At 26.5% G+C, this 17,512-nt stretch overlaps 1 protein-coding gene, 1 long non-coding RNA gene and 1 pseudogene across 4 annotated transcripts; 1 reads left to right on the forward strand and 2 right to left on the reverse strand.

Moving 5' to 3' along the window:
• Positions 1–8,101: 8,101 nt before the first annotated feature.
• LOC132948735 (uncharacterized) lies at positions 8,102–8,850 on the reverse strand. The gene is made up of 3 exons (XR_009665041.1): positions 8,715–8,850; positions 8,605–8,629; positions 8,102–8,217 (listed from the first exon to the last, which is right to left on the reverse strand). It is a non-coding gene; the product is annotated as an uncharacterized LOC132948735 (long non-coding RNA).
• LOC132948734 (acyl-CoA Delta-9 desaturase-like) lies at positions 8,150–11,104 on the forward strand. 3 transcript variants are annotated; one of them, XM_061019361.1, is made up of 7 exons: positions 8,150–8,392; positions 8,809–9,023; positions 9,119–9,358; positions 9,817–9,947; positions 10,017–10,222; positions 10,312–10,497; positions 10,559–11,104. In XM_061019361.1, exons 3-7 carry the CDS (start codon positions 9,223–9,225, stop codon positions 10,887–10,889), a joined length of 990 nt encoding a protein of 329 aa, XP_060875344.1. In that variant the 5' UTR covers positions 8,150–8,392; positions 8,809–9,023; positions 9,119–9,222; the 3' UTR covers positions 10,890–11,104. The 3 variants fall into 3 exon arrangements, with proteins under 3 accessions (XP_060875344.1, XP_060875342.1, XP_060875343.1); XM_061019359.1 differs by having other exon boundaries at positions 9,175–9,358; XM_061019360.1 differs by having other exon boundaries at positions 8,889–9,023; positions 9,175–9,358.
• A 2,395-nt stretch (positions 11,105–13,499) lies between these two features.
• LOC132948928 (acyl-CoA Delta-9 desaturase-like) lies at positions 13,500–17,432 on the reverse strand (annotated as a pseudogene).
• Positions 17,433–17,512: the final 80 nt, after the last annotated feature.

Here is a 17,512-nt window from a genome sequence, read left to right on the forward strand (position 1 = left end):
CCGTTAGTCTTACATTGAAATAAAATATGTTTATAATGATATTATAACAGATACAAGCACACATATCAACGAACAACTGCAGTACCTGTATCATGCAATGATTGTAATATAGATCTTCAGTTTTGGGTTCTTAATTATTTCTTACATTGTGTATTTATTACCTAGTGCATTTGTTGAAATGACGGAAATGATAGTACTATGCTTATATGATTAAATGTGCCTAATATATACATATAATATAATTGTTTATATAATAATTATATGCTCATGACGAAAAAAACCAGAACTTACCGATGCTATACCATTGATTAAATATACAATAATTAAATATTTAATCAATGGCTGTACTAATACAGCAGTACATAACAATAGGTACACTATTATGCTGAAAAGACAATCGCTATATGGCAATTAACGCATTTGGAATTCTAACAAACTCATTAAAATTGTGCGACTTTTAATGAAAGTGATCAATTTATGTTATACTCATTTTAGTTGGTACTAGTTAACAAGAATTTTATTTTGCATGTATTATAATGCAACTATATATGAAAAAATATCTATATAGATAGAAAATACAAATGAGATATTGAGATATTACCTATGTAGTACCAGATCTATACACTGCATTTAAAATATATGGATTAAATTGTTATATTATTTTCAAGACTAAATGAATACCAAATTTAATATGTTAATTTGTTGTTTTCCATAAACAATACACATCATATTAATATAGTCTATAGAGTATAGGTATCACATATTACTTCTTAGTTACTATACTTATAGAGTTACTCAAGAAGAATATAAAAATGATAATAACATACAGACCTTTGTTAACCAAACTTAAATGAAATATTTAAAATTATATCTAAAAATGGAAACTTCTTTGACATATATTTTTTAATTTTAAATAATTCATCCAAATCATTTTATTTTATTTATGGTACCTATATACTATAAAATAATCTGAAGGGCCGCTTAAACACCTTTTAAATATATATATATTACCATTATAAGTAAGAAAGTATGGATGTAATAACATTAGAAGTAACTAGTGTCAATGACACTGTGTCATACCTAATTCAATCAAGCTGTCCGTCCGTGTATGTTTTAGATTCTGAGCCTCTGATTAATGTATTGGATTTACAATGATCTGTTTTTTATTTTTTTTTTTTGTTATGTCCGTCATCTACATTTGGGTTAGTAAAAATGCTTCAATCTTCAACTTTGAGGGTGGTTTCTGGTAGAAAATTGGATCTAGTAAGTACTTCAGGGTAAAAATTCCATGGTAGTTTTCAAAATAATCGAAAAAAACCGGGAATATTTATGAAATACCAATTTAAGACAAAAATACAAAATTGATTTTAATATTTAATTGTGAATCAAAAATGATAAACTGTATAGTACCTACTTGAAATAATTGTCATAAAATATTTAAATAATCAAATTGTCTATAGGCATCATTCAATTTTCAAAATATTTTAGCTTTTATTTATCTATATCTAAATTATAGATAGGTATTTAAAATTTATAACTTTTTTTAGTTTTTATTTTTTAAATAAAAAAGTTTGGAGTTTTAATACGAGGCCAGTAAAAATCCCTATGTGTTTCATACAACATTTTAAAAATATAAAAATACATAAATGCATTCAATTTTATTTTAGAGATTGAATTTCAAATCACGTACCTATATCGTATATCGTATATCTTATATACAATAATTTGATATTTAAATGAATAATAAAGATTTTGGTTACGTTGTTATTCTAAAATATGGAGAAGATGATTTACTGTACCTAATGTAGCTGTCGAGTGTGTATGTGTAGGCGTAGTGTGTACTACTGTATTCATCATTGAGTAAGTTGCTGTAAAGGATGTGGTATATGCGAATTAGGTACGAAAAACGATTCTAAGTGGATACAGTCTGTTAGCCTACATTTTTAATGATATTTTATTATATATTTATTATATTATTGCTATTAGTAATTTATTTTTCCATTAGAAAATACTAAATAGTAAACGGTAGGTTGAAATAATTGTTGCCAAAAACAAATCATATATGTTGTAGAGATTAATAATTATAATAAATATGAATGTGCAAATTCATTAAGTCCTGAGGCCCTGATTATAATATAATTTTGTAGCTGTTATTAATTATTATAAATACTGACGTAGGTACCTTATATAACGGGGTGATAAATTAATGTTATAACTTATAGATAGCTTAAAATTAACCAAATTATTTTTTGTGTCTATGAAATAATAATATAAGTTATGGTGAAAAACGTTAAGTTGCTGAGAAATGTGAATAGATATCGTTATACATTATACATTTGAATTGAAATTTGAACTTCAATTACTCTTAAAAATGAATGTGGCTGTTCACTTAATTTTTTATTGTATTTTCATTAAAAAACAAGTGACAAATATTGTTCTAATAATAGTCAAGCCTTAGTTGTTAAAATTAAAAATGTTATGCATTTTTAACTACCTACAAAATAAATTACATATTTTTGTGATTCTTACAAATTTTGTAAAAAATTCAACTTTAAACGATTATAAAAAACTTTGATGTAAGAACACTTATAAGGAACCTTGTAGTAAGTTGCCAAGGTTTTTCGGTCTGAAACAAATATTTTATCAAACATTAATCAAAAATAAACTAAAAAAGTAGAAAATTGCATACATCTATTAATAGATAAATAGTTCTAAAAGATCCAAAATATTTGGAAAATTAAATCATTTCTAATAAAAGCTATTTGAGTAGTATAAATATTTAATGAAATTTTCAAATCTCTACGAGAATTTTTTTTTAATTACAACAAAAAACAAAATTGATTTTGTCAAAACAGGTTTTGAGTAAAAACACCCCTAAAACCCAATAAAAATTAGATAAATAAAATTAAGATATTGTTATTCATAAAATTAAGGTTTATTGATTGGTCCAATACTTCAATGTTCTGCATGATACACTTAAAATTACTGAATCTCGGATGAATTCAAAAATCAAACCACTTAGTTATATTAGTATCAATACCCTAATTCGGGTAGAACACGATTCCGTACGGTCCTTATCAGCGTACGGAATCGTGCACATTTTAAGGCACACGATTCCGTACGTTTTGTACCCAAGATTTTAGTGCAATGTTTGGAATCGTGCTTTACCGCTTTAATTCACAGTTCACACCACTATTGCATTATTTCAGGGTCGTTAATCTTGCCGACATTTTGTTTAAATTAAATTATGAGCAATTTTTAAACTAAAAAAGTTTCATCAGACAAACATAAACACGAACCTATTCACATCGTTGTAATGGTACATTGGTATTGTTTATAATAATAATACATATTATAATATTTTAATACTATAATAATTATTATGTAACATATTATAAATTATAATTAGTACTCGTAGATAAGTAAGCAGTAATACAATTTAAATTTGAATATAAATTATTTTATATGATAAGATTCAAATGCCATATTATATATTTTTATCGGAAATAAAAATAAGTATACAGCAACATAAACAGTTGTTTATTATTTGTGAAAATACCTCTATATTGGTAAATATTTACGTTATCAATACGCAAATTTAAACAATTATTATTAATTAATATTGATACTAATATAACTAAGTGGTTTGATTTTTGAATTCATCCGTGATTCAGTAATTTTAAGTGTATCATGTAGAACATTGGAGTATTGGACCAATCAATAAACCTTCATTTTATGAATAACAATATCTTATCTTTATTTATTTAATTTTTATTGGGGTTTTATCGCAAAAAATCACAATTATTGAACTGTGTGCTACCTAATAAATATTAAATACATTATATCAAAGTTTAATTGGTCCAATCAATTATCAATATAATAAATAAATAAGACTAAACCAAAATTGTAATGTTATTTATAATTTGGACATATAAACAACAATATACTAACTACCACGTTGACGGACATGACTGCTAATTCAGTTATGCACATTACTATAATTTGGTAGGTATAATCACTCTGATTGGGCATAGTCTATAGATTTTTATATATTTTTTTTGCCCGAATTGTTAGTAAATCACAATAGGGCACTAGATAATTTCCAATGTGGTGAAGCCATAAGAAACGCAACTGCTCTAGCAGTCATGTCATTTTACGACTTTTAATAGGTATATAACTGCTATACCAGTCATGGTCATATTACGACTTAAATTAGTATGACTGCTATATCTGTGTTTTGTTGTAAGATTTTTTACGATAATTCAGATTTTAAGTGAGTTATGCGTGTAAAATAAATGTAAATTAAAAAATTAGAGTGAATCGACCTATTATGAAAATTGATGGTAAGAATATTACCTGTGTTCCGTTGGAAGTTTTTTTGCGATAATTCAGTTTTTAAGTAAGTTATGAGCATTTTTAATTTACATTTATTATACACGCGTAACTCACTTAAAAACTAAATTACCGTAAAAAATCTTACAACAAAACACAGATAATGTTGTTACCATCCAGTTTCATAATAGGTATTCACTCTAATATTTTTAAGCTAACGGCATAAAACGTGAATTTCTAAGCGTAAATTTGGTATGTTACGCGTTTGTAAGACGGAGACAACACATGTGGGTGTGGCGTCCTCTTAACTTGACTACCTTTGTAAAAATTAAAATAAATAATGTTCGTATAAAAAAATCGTCATATTATTATAATAAAAAAATTAACTTATCCAAACAATAATCAATGTTGTTCCGTATAATTAATATAAATAAAAAGTAAAAACAACTTCTCAAATAATTTTAATAATGACTAATGAATACCTATCACACATTAGGCAAAAGTTTAATTGATAGTTATTATAAATTAGGAATAATTAAGAAGGATAGTTTCTAATAAGAATTAGATATATATAGTTCAATAGAGTTGCTATTTTTAAGAGGTCAAAGTTAAATTGTTATAACTAAGTCTTGTACATTTAATAGAAGGTTATTCATAAGTACCTAGTAGTAACTGAAACCAAAAAAATCTATAGTATATACCTAAACTTGATTTTTTTACTATTGATATTTAAAGTTCAAATTTAGATAATATTAAAGTAAAGTAAAGTTCTAGGTAATAACTGAAGTTAATACTTAAAGGTATATATATCATAATAAATGTATAAATTATAGATAATAGCTTATACCCATTCCGTTATTTTTTTATATAATTAACAAATAAATTACATAAAATATTTTTAATAAAAAACTACTCTTATAACATATAAGTATGTACACGACTATACTATATTATGTAAGACTATAAAGAATATAACGAACTACCAAAAAAATAAAATTATATTATCTATAAAATATACTTATTACTTAAACTACGTATTTACTCCGATAGACCGATTTTTAAGTAAAAAGCAGAATTTGTGTTTTAAACATAACAACCCTGGGACTAATAGGTAACTGGATTCCGCTGTGGAATATTCCCAAGAGTGACACCGGCCTTAGGAATTAAAATTTTGTTATAGTTTTTTTATTTTAATTGGAAATGGGGAGGACATCGATAAAGCAAAGTAAGATAATAGCCTTGAATTAACGTCTGGGTCTTTATAGACATTTAAATTGCAAATCGTATTATATAACTTTCAGCTCAAAAATTATGAATATATTACTAAAAACTAAAATAAATTATAGGTAAAGATGGCTCAATATTATTTATATAAAAAAAATAAATAAAACACACATCATTGTAAAATCAATACATTTATCGCTCCACACAGAACCTAAAACTGAAAAGGTGGTCAACAATGCACTAATTAAATTGCTGTATAAAAAGTAAAAAGTTTAATACTTAAATAGTTAAATATTCAAATTTATACAGTATAGTTATGAAGTAAGTGACACCAAAAAATTGATGTCAACACGAATGTGATGTAATATTGTGTCCCGGAAGTATAAATAAAATTATTTATGCAGGTTTATAAAAAATAAATATATAATTACACATACATTTTTTAGAATACATATTATTAAAATAAGTATATACCTAAGCATAAACAAACATCGGGAATGGAAATAACGCATAACATACCAAAACGTACGTTCAGTAGTTCCAGTTTTGTGTTATTAGATTAAATATAAAAATATATTAACCTATTGGCTATTATCAAACTTAAAGGTTAGAACAATATCTGTGTTTTCTCTTTGATTTTTCACGATATTTTAATTTTTAATCCAACTTAAATGAGTGTGTAAAATATTAAAATTTAAAAATTCTCAATACTCGCTAGAAAATTGATATATAGGTAATCTAAAAAAGGTGGGTAAGTGGATGTCGCTCTGCTGTACATCAGGTTACAAGTGGGTCACTGTAATATATGGAGTTAAATTTGAATTCAATGATATAATATCATTGTATAAGAAAAACGATTCTGAGCGAAAACGGTCATACAGCCTATGATATTACCAAGCATATTTGATGAAATTATTGTGAATAAAGTAATTTATATATAACCTATTTACGTGGAGCCTTGTTTTAAATTTTCAATCCTTAGCCATAAAAGTTAAACATTTTATACATTTTTAACTACAAAATAATTAATAAATTATAAATTTGATAAATGTTGTCAAAATTTGAACTTTAAATGCTTATAAAAAAAAATTGTGCCTATGTATTTTTAATATTTTTCAACTGCTATTAGAACGATATATTAGGAGCCTTATGTTAAAAATTGAAAACTGACAATGTCCGTAAACAGCTTAAAAAGAGTCAAAATATTTTCATAAAATAAGAAAATTGTTACATGAGAAATCGAGTGAATATCAAATGTTGTAAAAATATTAACTTCAGACGCTCATAAAAATTTAATTTAAGCTTCTTGTAGACATTTTATTTTTGAAAAGGTAGACAAACTTATGAGTAATCTTAAATTACATTTTCAAATCTTAGATTTAAAAAGAAAAATTTTTTTGTATTCTCGACTCAAAATAATTTGCTAATTTTCGTGATTTTTCCGAATTTTGTCAAAATTTGAACTTTAAATGCTTATAAATAAAAACTATGACTAAGGATTTTTAATTTTTTTCATCTGCCTTTGAAAAAATAACATAGGAGCCTTCTATTAAATTGTCAAGCTTTTTTACTCAACAGATAAAATTTTATTGATATTTACAGAAATAAAAACTTGAAAATTTGAAAAATTGAAAACTGACAATGTCCGTAAACAGCTCAAAAAGAGTAAAAATTTCATGTCCCTACGGTCATTTGTTTTAGAGTTACACCAAAAACCAAAATCGATTTTCTCGAAAACAGATTTTGCGTAAAAATTCCCGTTTTTCCTTAATTTTTCTTTTGTTTTTCACGTCACTTTTGAAAACTACTGAGAAATTTTTACTTTTGACCCCCTCAAAGTACCAACTAGATTCAGTTTCCTATCAGAAAAGTTACTGTTGAAGAAAATCCAAGCACTTTTACTGTCCTAAAAGGTGATGACAGACACAAAAATAAAAAAATTTAAAAAATTTAAAAAAATTTAAAAAAAAAACACACATATCATTGTAAAATCAATATATTCATCGTTCCACTCAGAATTTAAAACCAATGAGAACGTGGATAATGTTCCTACCTATTTATTATGATACAATAAGCTTATAATATTATTGTTCATAACATAAACAAAATTACATACCATAGAATAGTAATAAGAGTATAATCATTTTTTATTTTTTCACAAAATGTTGGGCTGTTTGAGCAATAAAATGATTCTTAAAGCTGTAATATACACACCAATACACCATTATTAGATATACCTATACCTACTTAATACTTAGTATCATAAATCATAATACAAAGACAACATTCATCGTAGATATTCCGTATTTCTTTTGCTGTTCAATACGAATTTAGGGCTTTTCGTGAGACGGGTTTAATAGATTTAGAAACAAATAAAATGAAAAAAAAGGTGGACGCCGGCCGACGGGGGTATTTTAGAAAATCAAAAATACAGAACTACAAAGAATTTAACTGGATTTTCCGAATCGCCGCCGCACTGATACCAACATATTCGAGTACTGCGTTGCACGAACTTGGATTATTTATTAAATATTTAACCGTGGTCATGACGTTACGAGTTCGTGGATTCGACAACAACAGGTAGGTCCGTCATCCGGCAAGGCGGCAACCGGTCCGTTTGCCGGTACAATTGTTTATCATTCTCGTACCAATCGGCAATCACTAATGTACAAAAAAATGTTTAAAAATGTTTAATAAAAAATTTATATTAAGTCGACTTCAGTTAATTTGATTAAAATATCATATTTGTGTGTCGTATACTACGTACTACGAAGGTACGAACTACGAAATACGAATTGCATTGTATAAATACGACGCGCGGACTCGTTTCGAAGAAGTGAGTTCGACGATTATATTATAACAATTATTAAGGATCATACATAATAAAAAAAAATTATAAAATATATGATATAATTAGCGATTGATCATATTATTAATTAACAAATATTTTGAGGTCCAAACTCCCAACAGAGCCCGGAAAGAACGAAAATTATACAGTTTAATTAACAGTAGTAGACGACTAATTAGATAAGTGTGGTACCGATATACCTTTTTTTGTGGCATTACCCGACGTCTGAAACGATAAAGAAAACGCATCGTATATTTTAAATAATAATAAATATAATTAAGGTGTCTGTTATATAGACTAAGTGACTCACCACTTACTGCACGTTGCATGTGATCAGTTGTGCATGTGGTGTTTGGACTGTGGTCTGTGACACTTGTTATATATAATCTTGTTTTTATTTTCAGCCGCGTTCCAAAGATGTGTATGTCTACCACCTTTGACCCGGCTCTAATCTCAACAATCTGAATTCCGAACTTCTCCACAGGTATATAAAATCAATCGCGGTTCTTGGATAATCATTAGTTTACGTGAATCCACCGCAACCAGTGAAAGAATGAACACTTCCAGAGCCATGGACGCCACCGGAGCCGAGGACACGGCGACGAACACGATGATGGAGGTAAATTGTTATGTTGAAGAAAATTAATTATTTTATGTTTTTGAAAATGGCATTTTGGTTGACTTTTTGACGTCTAATCGTCGTTTTGTCTCCAGGATTTTACGTGACAATATGAGTGGAATAGATTTTTTATACTTGTTTTATATATTAGACAGATATCACTTCAGTGGACAATAATAAACAAGACAGAGTGAATAACATGTCGAGTTCTCTCGAACCAGTAAAGATTGAAATAATATGGAGCATTGTATTATTCTTTGTTTTTGGTCATCTGTCAGCTATTTATGGATTATACTTAATGTTTACATCAACTAAATTACTCACAACATTTTATGGTACGTTTATATTATGTTTAAATATCTACTAATTTTTAATCAGTTCAATAATTAGTAACCTACTTATTAGCTTAATCTTGAAAATAAATATGATGTAGGTAGTTTGAAATAAATTATTTCATTAAAATTAAATAGAATTGTGTGAATGGTTCCTAAATTACAATAATAATTTTTTTATTAAGTGTTTTTGTTATTTAAAATAAGTAAAGCATAATTGGGTTGAGCCCTAGCTTTTGAGTCCGAGAAAAAATGATAAAACTCATAATTGTTTTGCCTCATGACACATTTAACTTACCTAACATATTTAATCATATTACGAGTATGAATGTGTAATATATGTAGTTATTATTAATTATATTTATATACAATAGTTTTGGGATTTTCATTGATTTTAATAAATAACTAGGAGCTCTCATAATACTTATAATTAATTTTTTTACTGTTTTTTTTTTCTTTAGGAATATGTTCATGGATAATATCAGGTTTAGGTGTAACAGCTGGACTTCACCGTTTGTGGTCACATAAATCATACAAAGCAAAATGGCCTTTACGATTTATTTTAATGTTGATGAGTACCATGGCATTTGAGGTTAATATATATTTAATAAACCTATATATTATAACCTATCATAATAATGTATTTATTTTTAATTTTTAGAATCATATTTATGAGTGGTGCATGGACCACCGAATTCATCACAAATATACAGATACAAACTCAGACCCACATAATGCTAAGAGGGGATTTTTTTTCTCACACATTGGGTGGCTTGTAGTTCGTAGACACCCAGATTACTACGACAAATGCTCAAAAATTGATATGTCTGATTTAAAAAACGATTCCATAGTTATGTTTCAAAAAACGTAAGATCCAATTTTCAATAACTTTATTTCTTACTAAATAATTAATATGTGATCTGTGATAGTCAAAAATTCAAAACTTTTTGTTTCAGATTTTATGTTCCATTACTATTATTGTTTTGCTTTTTCATTCCCACAATAGTACCTGTTTATATTTGGAACGAAACATATGTTAATGCATTTTTTACTTCCACAATGCTGCGGTATATTTTCACTTTGAATATGACATGGTTGGTAAACAGTGCCGCTCACATCTGGGGTAAACGTCCATATGATGAGTAAGTCTTTAATAGTTAATTCTATTGGTATCTATTTTTGTTAATATTCTATTATTTTTAGATCCATTAATCCATCTGAAAATCTCTCTGTGTCACTTGGAGCTTTAGGCGAAGGATGGCACAATTACCATCATGTGTTTCCATGGGATTACAAAGCGGCTGAACTTGGAAATTACAGAGCAAACTTGACAACTGCATTCATAGACTTTTTCTCACTTATTGGTTGGGCTTATGATATGAAAGTGGTCTCAAATGATATGGTTTTAAAAAGAGCCAATAGGACCGGAGATGGTTCACATCCTGATGGTGATGGAATCTGGGGATGGGATGATTCTAACATTTCAATTGAAGATCGAAAATTAACAACTGTCATCAATAAAAAGTATGATTAAAAAAAAAATTATAATAATGTTCATCTATACCTTCTGGCGCCTAGCCTTTATTATTATAAAATGAAATTTTTTATTTTATTGTATTTATAAATATTATATACATGTATTTAAAATCTCTTTTTATACTTCAAATGATTTCATTTTTTTAAAATTATGTTGATCATGTTAATATTACAATTGTATTTACACTGAAAATATACACAATGTACGAATAATTTAGTTGTATTTTATTAAGACTTATTACTAGAAGTAATTCCAATTAGGCCTATTGCCTATGAGTGTGAACACAATATGATTATTCCTTTATCATATCGGTAGGGATGTCTAAACTGAATTTAATTTTGTTCATTTATATTGACATCAATATCAAAATAATAAATATCGATATTTGAAATATATTTTAAGATAAATATTAATATTGATAAAACTTAAATACCTTATTCAATTTATGGAATTATATATAATCATATATTCTGTATTTATATATCATGATATATAAAATAAAAATATAAAAATTATTTACGATATATCGAGACGAATATATTGACAAGACTGATAATATATCAAACCATTAATATCGAGATAACATCAATATTATTTGGGCATCCCTACACATCACTACATCAGTGGTATAACCACCACTATACTTAAATTGTCATTATGATCTTCAAATGAATTGTATTAGTGTATTACATTTATAAGTTAGCTAATAGTTATTATACATAACTAGAGCGCGGATTTATATGCATTTGCTTATTTGTTCTGGTTAATTGCATGATATGCTAAGTGAGCACAAAATTTGTTTCATGGCATAACAATTCAAAAAATGAAAACATTTTTAGTGCATAATTTGACATTTACCCATTTTTTTTCTATTTTAAGGGCTTATTTTACAATTTTAATTGCATATTTCGATATTTTATTAGACATTTTAGAAATATATATTATTGTAATATAAGAAAAAAATATTACACTTCTATTGTTTCGGTTAAAATCAAAATAAATTAATAGATACACTTGTAGGTATAATCGGTTTTTCCAAAGATGACCTTAGATCAATAATCGGTGAAATAAAAAATGTATACTGAGATAAGGAAATATCGATTACAACCATTGACCATTGACATTATTTCAGAAAAAAATGAAGAAAAGTATTTATAGTAGTGTTTCATAATTTTAAAATATTGTTTTAATTAAATGTTTAAAAAATACAATTTTTTTTTAAATATTTTTATGCATATTTATGATTTTTTAACGCTTATTTGGTTTGTTTTTAATGCATATTAATCCACGCTCTATACATTACCTAACAAAATGATTGATTTGCAGCCAAAGACTGGACAATGTTTCTAAAGTAAAGTAATAAATTGGTAATTGTTCTTCAAGACTCAATACGAGTTTGTACACAAATATAATATTAATTACCAATATATTATGTATACCAAAAACAATTACTATATACATGATTTGGTGTAAACATGTATAATTTGAGGTGAATATGACAGATTTACAAATAAGTTTTTTAAATTAATCCAGTCAAAAAATATTAATATTGAATGCTACATTTACACACTTCAAGACTTGATATTATGATTTTCAAAAATTTTAATTTTTCCCATTATAAGATTATTTATACCCTTAGCTTAAAATTTCTTCTAGATAGTATCGAAAAAAAAATAGGTTGGTTTAAATATATTTCAATTGTAATTCTTGGTACATACAATAGATTACTATTATTAAGGTTAAGAATAATAATTTTAACCAAATATGAAATACTTACATAATATGAAAGGTTTTATTTAATGTGATATGAGTAATTCATATCTTAAAAGTTAATACATATATAATAATTAACCCAATAACTAACTATTTAATAAATGAGTAAGTTTTTGTCAGGGACACACTATAAAATGAGCAGTGCAGTAGAGTATTTAGGAATTTCAGGATAGGGGAAACACCAACCCATCAAAAAAAAACTTGTTATTATTAATTATTAAAACCTCTCAAATATAAGAGGAATTATAAATAATAATTCTATGTTTTTTTTTCTTTATATGACAGGAGTAGTGCAAGACGTAAGTTGTGCATATTATGCCAAAGATAACTTTAAAATTAATATTTTAAGTCTATGGAGAGAACACTGTTGTAGTGTTGTGGTCTTATGGACTCTGTTTCCGTAATACCTAAGTACTATTTTTAATATTATCATTATATTGACATACTACGCTGCACTGCCTGCATACAATTATTATGTACCTACTACTACGAATCCGTAGTTTATTGTTTGATTATATTCAATATTGTTTAAACTTTTATCATAGATTTTATTGTTATAATAATATCATAGCCTTGACGGTGTAAACATGTTATACTTTAATATAATATTTTTTTTCAAAATAAAATAATTTATATAAATAGTATCTGGTTTTTATGTATTTCTATATGTTGTAAAAGACAAAATGTGTAGCAAGACTAGATGACTGATGAAATTTTTTTTTGGTTATTCACTTGTACAAAATGACGTATACTGAATTAGGGGCGTCAAAGTTATGTTTACTCCTCCAAACATAGTCCCTTAATACAGCCCTTATCAAATATAAACCATAATGATTATATATAAACAAATAAACTTTAATCGTGGCAAAGATAATATTAATATATACAACATAATACAGATGGTGGCACTCAGAATACAATTAACTGAAGCATAATACAAATTTGAAATACATTCTTTGGCTCAAGTTATCCTTGCTTGTTAATAATTGTGGCTGCTTCGCGTTCCGATTGTGGCAAATCTTTGTCATCCCAACCCCACGATGATCGAGTATCTGCACGGCCATTTATGCCAGTACGTTCCACACGTTTACGTACAGTATCGGGTGACACGGTCTTCAAGTCATATGCCCATCCAATTTTAGCAAAAAAATCAATGAATGCAGTTGTCATATTGAGTTTATAATCACCCAATTCTGCCGCCTTGTAATCCCACGGGAATACATGGTGGTAGTTGTGCCAACCCTCTCCCAAAGCTAATAAAGCTACAGTTATGTTTTCAGAAGGATTTATAAACCTAAAATAAATAACAAAAGTTATAAAAAAGTAAATGGTACGTCATTAATTGTTAAATTACAATAATAACTTTAATTATTACCTGTCATAAGGTCTTCCACCCCACATATGTGCAGCACTATTTACTAACCATGTAACATTAAGTGAGAAAGTGTATCGAAACATAGTGGCCACAAACCAAGAATTTGCCCAGCTTTCACCCCAACAATACACCGGTAGTATTGTAGGTAAAATGAAGCACAACAATGGCATCAGGAACTTGTAATACCTGTAATTTATAATGAATAATTATTAATTTATTTTCAAAAATACAGTCACCTGCCTAAAGTTTTCAACATAACAGTAAAACTTAAAAGTATAACTCATAAATATATATGTAAATTTTATACATAAATACATTAATTGAAAATGTTGGCAAGTGGTTACGTATTGGCAATGCACACGGGAATAAGAAAAGGAGGGAAAATACAAGAGTTAAAGGATGGGATTTTGAAGTTGAGATAGTTTAGGAGGTCAATATCATCTTTCAATAGCTTACAAAGAAATCTTGCATTAGCTTCAACCCTCCTGTCAGCCAGAGAGTACAAGCCAAGAGACTGGAGTAGTGGAGAGTAGTTGTGAGTACAAAAGCAGCTAATTTTAAGAACTAAGCAGTTGTTACACAATTATACTGCATAATAATTGTATAGCATTGACATTTTAATAAAAACGTTACTTTTTTTGAAAGGAAACAACTGGATCAGCTAGTAAATCAGCCATATCAATACCACGTCCCTTTTCCATAATTTCTGGATGTTTTCGGCATAACAACCAACCAACATGTGAAAAAAAAAATCCTCTGTTTGCGTTATGCGGGTCTGCATTTGTTTCACTGTACTTGTGGTGTAGTCTATGGTCACGAGCCCATTCATACACATGGTTCTAAAACATAAATACATTTTTAAAATCCCAAATAAAAAAATTGTCATAGTATGCATAATTTAATAAAATATTTGTGAACGACTAATAACTACAAATAGTTTTATAAATGATAAAATTTAATATATTATATAAAACAAAAATTTAACACTCTAAAACGAAAAACTGACGTAAAGCAAAATATTACAATATTGAGATAAACTATATTGTACAAATATAATTCAAATAATCTAACTACATTTAAAAAAATTATTAAAATTAAAAAATTAAAAATATTTACCTGATTATAATGATTAGATAAGTTATAGGTGTATAATTAAAATTATTTTTATTAAAGTAACTTTCTTAAGATGTTAACTAATTTCTTTGATTTATAGGATTTAAATGTCTGTTTTATGTATGGATTTTTTATTGCATGTATAATATTTAATTGCAATTTAAAAAAATATATATAAGCATTGACAATTATTAAAATTGAATCTTTAGTTATTTATTGCCAAAAATGGTATTTGACAAAATATATCAACAAACAACTAAAGTAAGCATACAAATAACATTTACATAAATACTTTAACTATGATAGAAGCGATCAGTTTCCAATTAAAATATTAATATTTTAAAAAGCAATATATTATATACATTTATTAAAGTAGTACAAAGGTAGTAACCTTAATTATTGATGATTATATTTATTTGTGTATAGGTACTATTACTAAAGGTAATAAGATAAATGCAATAAGTATAAGACACGTTTTATACGTGAGTAATTTAGAAGTTCAACTGGCTCTAATTCACTCATATATTACTAAAAATGCTTAAGAGGACATACTTATTTTTAAATATTCCATATTCTGTGCCTAATCTCGTCTGACGAGCACATTCACCAACATAAAATACAGTCTAAAATAAATGAATTAAAAGATGAAAAAGAATTGTTTTATTTATATTTTAGAATTAATGCAATGGATACAAACAATTCAAAGTTATAATATCGTCTATACATACGATACTTTAATGATGAACTTTGAAGGATTTTTAAACAAAATCCACAAAATAATAGATTCAATGCTTAACATATTACATTATATCCGTTATTGAATCGATTATTTATATTTCATTTCATTTCCAAATAAATAACGAGATATTTTAAATAAAAAGGCACAGGTTTTTAACAAATAAATAATTTAAAAATTATTCGGAACATAACACAGATTAAAGTTTAATAATAAAAAAACCAAAACTTAATAAAAATTGGAAAATTGGCTTACTATTACAACCAGTATTTATGACTAAAGTGGTATTTTATTAATAGATAATAGTACCTTCATGTTTTTGAAGATACAGATATCTTGAATTTAATTTTATTCAAATTTAAAACTAATTCAATATTTTTTATAAAATCGATATGTTTAAATGAATGTATAGAACTAAAAACATAAAATATAATCATTGTACATCACAATTAGAATCTACTAAATCGGTCAAATTGCAAAAAAATGTATTAATATTTAAATTTTAGATAGTTGTGTCATTAAACTCAAGAAAATTATATGCTACTTTTTATATTTAATATTTTATTCAAATTATCCAAATCATTAAAAGTTTGAATGATCTGAATGTATAATATTAACCAAATAAAACATATTTTTATAGGGTTTCAAACAAAATTAAAACTATTAATATTTAACATCAATATACATAATGTATTACTAAATTGAAGCCATGTCTAGGTATTATACTTGCACCAGCATGTTGTAACTTATGCATTAAATAAGAATTTTAATTGTATTTTTTTTTAATAGGTACCCCTACCTACTTCTACCTATTAAAATATCCGTCTTGTTACTCAGGATAAAAACAAATTATATAAACTCAGATTTCAGATGAATGGTGACGAAAACGATTTAAAGCAAATTTCAAGGTAAGGTTCTACCATTGATTAAATATACCGATATTGATTGGATATTTAATCAATGACAAAACTCAATTTTTTTCAATACCTTTTTAGAATAGTTAATAGTTAAAAAATAATATTAAAAAAAAAAATACCTGAAAGGCTATTGTATTGAATACAATTAATATCACACGCAATGGCCATTTGGCTTTATACGCCCGATGTGACCAAAGTCTATGAGCTCCAGCTGTAATACCAATTGAAGATACTTGATACATCAATATTGCTAAATGAAAATAATAATATACATTAACTATTAGGTTAAAAATATTAAATATTTAAGTTGTTGAACATACCAAAAATAATTGTAACAATTTTAGCGGAGGTAAACATTAGTAACACACCATAAACAGCAGCCAAATGAAGGTAACCTAAGAACATGACATTGCGCCATACAATTGCTTGATGAGGTTGTTTCCTATTTCGTTGGGTGAGATGTATTGTCCCATTGTGGGTAATTCCTTCGGATTCTTCCATGCCTTGATATAATTAACTGTAAAAAATATGAAATATAATATACGTTTAATTTACTATATACATCCCGTATATTATGTAAGACTATAAAGAATATAACGAACTACCAAAAAAATAAAATTATATTATCTATAAAATATACTTATTACTTAAACTATTTATTTACTCCAATAGACTGATTTTTAAGTAAAAAGCAGAATTTGTGTTT

The sequence above is a fragment of the Metopolophium dirhodum genome, chromosome 7 (genome assembly GCF_019925205.1).
Source record: "Metopolophium dirhodum isolate CAU chromosome 7, ASM1992520v1, whole genome shotgun sequence".
In the NCBI taxonomy this organism is placed as follows: domain Eukaryota; kingdom Metazoa; phylum Arthropoda; class Insecta; order Hemiptera; family Aphididae; genus Metopolophium; species Metopolophium dirhodum.